Below are 6,055 nucleotides of genomic sequence, written 5' to 3'. Positions count from 1 at the left end.
AAACATATTTTTGAAATGTTTTTTATTGGCATTAATATTTATACATTTTACTTTTCCAGTGATTCTCCGTTTAATTTAATCTAAAATGTACACAAATCTGCCATTTGTTTCCTTATTTGTTCTTTAAAATAATAATACAAGATTTTAAAAATAAAGTTTTTGGAAACGCCTTAAATAAATGATTACCTGGCTGGAAAATGGTTTCCCAGTATGTTTCTGTGGACCAACTAGTCACACTAATGGGGCTTTTTATTTGATTTCAACAACAAGATAAGAAGAAAAAACGAGCATAATAATAATAATAATAATAATAATAATAATAATAATAATAATAATAATAATAATAATAATAAATTAACTCTTTATATAAAGAACGTAAATGTATGTACACATAGTGGTATTTTTAAAAATATATTTTTCCCGGCATCACAACTTTTTCTTAAATAAACGCATATGCTGTTAGGAAATTAACAAAATGAAATATTGTTAAAGACTTTCCAGTGAATATAATCATTGGTTACGAAAGAGGAAATATATTGTGTTATATTATATTATACTATGTACTTTCTACAGTAATGTCGTATAGAGATCGATAACAAAGAAAAGTTAATTGAGTATTTTGCAGTACCCAATATCCTCCACTTGGTGTCCCCAAAGTTCCATGAAATCTTCTTGAATTTAAAGTCTACCCAACAACAGTACTGAGGCGTCTTCCCACTGATTTATATATACAAGTTTGGTACGAACGGCATATATAGAGGTTATAGTTCATGTTAGAGGTCGTTCTGAGTATATTCAGGTATATTTTGTTGACGTTACTCAGGTGCGGTCATCTACATTTTAATATTTTAATAAAACCTAAAAGGATATCCCAGAATAAATAGACTAAATCTCCAGTGTTTAAAATGCTGCTATACATAACGCCTACGTTCATGCGCCTTTTGAATATATACCTGACATTTAACTGCTCATCGAGTAAGTAAAGAATGTCCATGTCCTTGTGGTCTTTGTGCAGTCAATTTACCTTAACGGCAGTTATAATTAAAGAACAACTCTATACTATACCTAGAGATACCTTGTCCTCAGTTATTATTCATGTACTTACATTTCCCAGAATGCATTTTAAGAGGAAGTAGTGTATGAACATGTAGTTAAGGGTCTTAATATTAACAAGGGTATGTATGAATGTATGAGGCATATGCATTTAAGTTGACCCCTCTAATGATTTGACATCTATGATCATGGCTTAATATTTAAAATTATGCTGCACTGAATTCTGAACTTCTGCAGCAGACATCTCCCAGTATGCTCATTAAAGGTCATTAGAAAATCCATGAAGAAGGTGTTTTTGGTAGATGACAGTCATTTTCTGCTATTATATCCTATTATGGATACAGGGAATATGAAGAAGTGTGCCTTGCTTTGGCTGGTAATGAACAATAATAACAAAAACAGAGCATAAAATAATGATTATGCCGCCAAAATATGATTTCCTTTCATTTAAATGTGTAGCTGAGAATTTAACTCTACCCTCATCTTGCTGTCTTTGTACCCCCAAAAAAACTGTTTTGTGAAAAGCCCTTCAAAATAAAAGAAAAAAGAAAAAAGAAGAAAAGAACCTGCAATGATAATTTATCAACTTGATCTGCTGAGTTCCTCCAATAACATATAAATACAGCTTTTTAATGATTTAGACTGATGAAGTAAAAATTCAACCCCTAAAAAAATCAGACTGGAAAAGTCCGGCTCCATGCTCACATCAAGCATAATCAAACCAAATTCAACTACTTTGTAAGCACGGTTTATTGGCACACATAATGGTAAAGCATACATACCAGACATCAGATATGACACTGAACACCTCTGCTATATAATGTACAAATGGTGTCTAATAATACTAGGCGCAAACATATTTAGAAACGTGTTAGCTTCCTTACAAATGCACAAATAAATACCCATAAGATCCAATTGTATAAAGACATCCATCATTGTCTTCTTGCCCATTTTTAAACAAAAATCCAACAAAAGAGATCAGGGATATACTGTAGTATCAATTCAATTAATGATTAAAGAACAAGTGTGAACACAAACACAGGGATCTCAAAGTGTTTCTGTCGGGTGGATGGGATTTGATCTTGTCTTTAAAATGTTACTGTTGCTGTTTTTGTGGGGGGGCGGTTCCTACAATATGTCACAGAGTACACAACAAATATCATCATGTGACTGTGTGGCTGTTATTAACATTGTGGCTTTGGTTCTCCACTAGCTAGAGAGGACATTAAGAGTTTGGTTCTGACAGAGGCAAACAGGCATCCATCCAAACCACCCAACAGAAATCTGAACCTCCTGTACAAAACAAAACAGCTGCCATGTCCAAACTGCTTTCAGTGGCTGATTTACAGTGGACAAAATAGATTCCACCTCTATTTACAGAGCTACAAACCTTGTAACAGTGTTCCCAAACTGATGAACCCAAAAGGAAAATCCAACAGATGAGTTTTATAAAGCACATAGATCAAACAAAAAAATAAAATTCCTATAAAATCATGCAGGAAAAGGCTTTAGTATCAGTTTGGGAGTAGGTCGTTAAAGGGAACGAAGTCCAATTTTCCAGGAAGAAAAAAAGAAAAGAAATCAACAATAACGCATCAACGCGTGTCGGCAAAGTTCACATACTGATCTGCAAAATTACAATGTGATTGCAAAAGGATTCTGAGAGAAGCGAAATACCAATAGACTACAAACACAATCAAACTGGTTTGCATGAAATCACAATCTGTGACGACCGCGGTAATGTGGAAAAACAATCGTAGGACACGAGTTTCCCTTGTTTCAAAGGAGTCCATAGTGGTAGAGAACTTTTATTTCCCCTTAATTGGAAATGGAAATAAACAGCAACAGCAGAAAAAAACCAACAGCCGACTGAATTTCCAATAAAAATGCAATTGCCTCAAACAATATTTCATTTGTCTCCAATGTGGTTAGATGCTTCCAATGGCTCTGGTGGCTGTTAAAAAACACTTTGCCTTCTTGAGCTTGCTTATTTTTTTGAAGACATTTTGTTCGTTGTTTTTACTCTTCTTCTTTTCTCCCCACTGTCTACCATCAGCAGGATGACTTGTGACCTGAAGGTCAACCAATCACATCTGTGGTATTCCACTAGATGAGAGGTCTGTAGCTGAGGGTCCAAAGAGGAGAATTTGATCCACAATTTTCCACTGCATTCTTGGAAAAAAAAGAAAAAGAAAAAAAAAGAAATCCCACACCTTGTTATTTTTACATTATAGTTGCATACGACCTGTATGCATTTCTTGTCTGTGGATATTGCTGTGCAATGCTGCCAGTTCTCAGTGTTCTCCTAGATGTTACAGTGATTCAGAAAAGAAGAAAATATCCGGGACGGACGTACAGTATTTTGGCTGGACATGCCGGTGGTGACTTTGCAGACGGGGGGGTTCTGATTCAGTACAATGTTATGAGGCATAGAAGTACTGCCCTCAGGGGAAGGGGGGAGGTTAAAAAGTCCAGTCCACATGAAGTCAAGGATCTGTTGGGCTTTTTTTTCCCTCTTCTTTTGTTTTACTGCGAGGGTTGTGGCGCCGTGCTCTCGGGCTTGCTATCCTGGGCGGCGGGGGCTTTGCTGCTCCAAGGGGCGTTGTTGCCCAGAGCTGGGGAACTATTAAAGTCGTCTTCGTCATCCAGGCCGTTGGTGGCATCGTACTGTGTGTTCTCCAGACGGGTGATCAAACGCTCATCCTCGTCCCCAAACTCGCCGCCCATCAGGGTCGGCTCGCCTACCACCATCACGTCCTTAAGAAAGAGAGAGAAGAAGAGAGGAAGGTATATGATATTTTTTATTCTGAAAACAGAAAAACACATAATTTGTCTTTTTTTCCTCCTGGCTTTTCCAAAGGTAACAACATATTTAAACTGTCCCGTCAGCTGGGTCACTTTATCAGTCACTTTTTAATTGCGTGCTTCCTTTCACGCCCTGAATATTCACATTACCATACAATGGGTTCACTGCTGTATATAAGCAGGGGTGCATTTTGGCTAGACCACTGTAAAATTTGTAGCTTATCCAATGGGAGTTTGAACAGGTTTATCACAGAGATAAGAGATACATGCATACAAATATAAAGCAAGCCCTAAATACACTTATAGTACATGCAAATATTATTGCAAAAAGCCACAAAATTCACTGCATCATCCTTCCGTCAACTGTTTTATTTTTTTTTATTATTGCTGTGTGTAATTTTTGTCCTCTTTTTGTTCTTCTTCTTTTTTCTTTTTATTAACTAACTCATCCATTTGTTAATTTCACTCATTTACATTCTTTAAAGCAGTCTCTAACTAGTTTTGAAGTCTGGCTTACAAATATAATTAACTTTTACACAGGGAGCCGTGGAATGTTTTTGGTTTTGTGCAGGGCCGGCTGTATTTAGCCTTGGGGTGATTCAGAATTAATATGCTAAAGTGAGTGAGAAATCACCAGAGAAGAAATTAATGCATATCTGTTTCATCTAATTCTCAGACCAAAGCACCATCTGAATATCAAATGAACGCAGATCCAACCGAAAAGACCTTATAATAACATTTTCATTACTTCAAATAAATGATTATGTATGTTGTCTGTTTCCCATAATTAGAATTTAATCAATGACATTTTAAAACAGAGGGTTAAAAAAAGCAAGAGGTCATAAAAATAAATATTTAGTTGTACTCTAGACCAGACTTTATCATAATTTTTGTTTGAAGAAGGTATGCCCGGTTGCTCTATGATGGTAGAGGTACAGTGTGTGTTTTTCTGCTTCAATTATCATCCCTTTCTTCCGATCTAAAGACAGTACATGTGTGCTCTTCAGTGGGGGTTTTTGGACAGACGCTGGCATATTAAGTGATCTAATTTCTCTAAGCACCCCATGCAAAGGAAACATTCCCATCCAGATAGGAGATTCCTCCAGTGCCTAAGCATCTGTACCCATCCCAATCAATGCTCATCATGTAAGACATATTTCACAGAGATGGCCCTCCCACGGGGGGTCAAGGAATTAAAGGAGAAAGATTTATCTATTATCCACTGATATCGGTGACTGTTGTGATGTGAAGGAATCCTGATGGAGGGGGATGCCCCATGTGTGAGCTTGCATTTTGTCACGTTGCTAAGTTCATCCTCACTTTGACTAAACATAATCACTGGAGTGGAATCTGTGAATCACTGTGAATACTGATCAGTAGGTTCTGAATCAATCACAGGTTTATTTATTTGTGCATCTTTCTAAGTCTTTGTGTCTCGCTTTGGCTGCCTAAGCATCCCCCGACTGGCGAGCCCCAACAACATCCATCGTAACCTGGGAAAAAGCTGTTCAGTTAAATGGAGCACATGCTTCACTGGCCATGTGTGTCAACGTTGCCCTGCTTAAGAGATCTCGCTCTCCTCAGCCATCTCCTCTGCAGCACACATACAAAGGACAAACAGTACACTGGCACACAAACCTAGATAAGCTTACGTGGCGATCGTGGCTTAAGAGTTGGGAGTTCGCCTTGTAATTGGAAGGTTGCCGGTTCGAGCCCCGGCTTGGACAGTCTCGGTCGTTGTGTCCTTGGGCAAGACACTTCACCCGTTGCCTACTGGTGGTGGTCAGAGGGCCCGGTGGCGCCAGTGTCCGGCAGCCTCGCCTCTGTCAGTGCGCCCCAGGGTGGCTGTGGCTACAATGTAGCTTGCCATCACCAGTGTGTGAATGTGTGTGTGAATGGGTGGATGATTGGATATGTAAAGCGCTTTGGGGTCCTTAGGGACTAGTAAAGCGCTATATAAATACAGGCCATTTACCATTTACTGTACAATCGCACACCTGAACATAAACACAGTCAGTCGGATGCAGATTAGTCCTGTAGGTGAAGTACACAACACACACACAAGCCTCTGGCTACAGACCCGAATCACACAGAGCAGAGAGCATGCAAACACACGATCACACGCAGCAATCATTGATGTAAACATACAAATAAAACTAGACAACTTAGCACACCCTACAACTACCCACGTAAAACA

General features: G+C 38.2%; 1 protein-coding gene across 5 annotated transcripts in view; it reads right to left on the bottom strand.

Annotated features, from left to right (window-relative positions):
* Positions 1–1,785: 1,785 nt before the first annotated feature.
* The window catches only part of ldb2a (LIM domain binding 2a), a 119,764-nt gene continuing 115,494 nt past the window's right edge, over positions 1,786–6,055 (bottom strand). For all 5 annotated transcript variants that reach the window (XM_080900564.1, XM_080900565.1, XM_080900561.1 and 2 more), the window contains exon 9: positions 1,786–3,810. In XM_080900564.1, coding sequence (XP_080756690.1) covers positions 3,580–3,810 — 231 coding nt within the window. In that variant the 3' untranslated portion in view covers positions 1,786–3,579. The remainder of the gene's footprint in view (positions 3,811–6,055) is intronic.

Source organism: Rhamphochromis sp. 'chilingali' (assembly GCF_963969265.1).
Source record: "Rhamphochromis sp. 'chilingali' genome assembly, chromosome: 13".
Taxonomy (NCBI): Eukaryota; Metazoa; Chordata; class Actinopteri; order Cichliformes; family Cichlidae; genus Rhamphochromis; species Rhamphochromis sp. 'chilingali'.
Note: the sequence above shows the minus strand (reverse complement) of the source record. Positions and strands in the feature narration are given on the sequence as shown.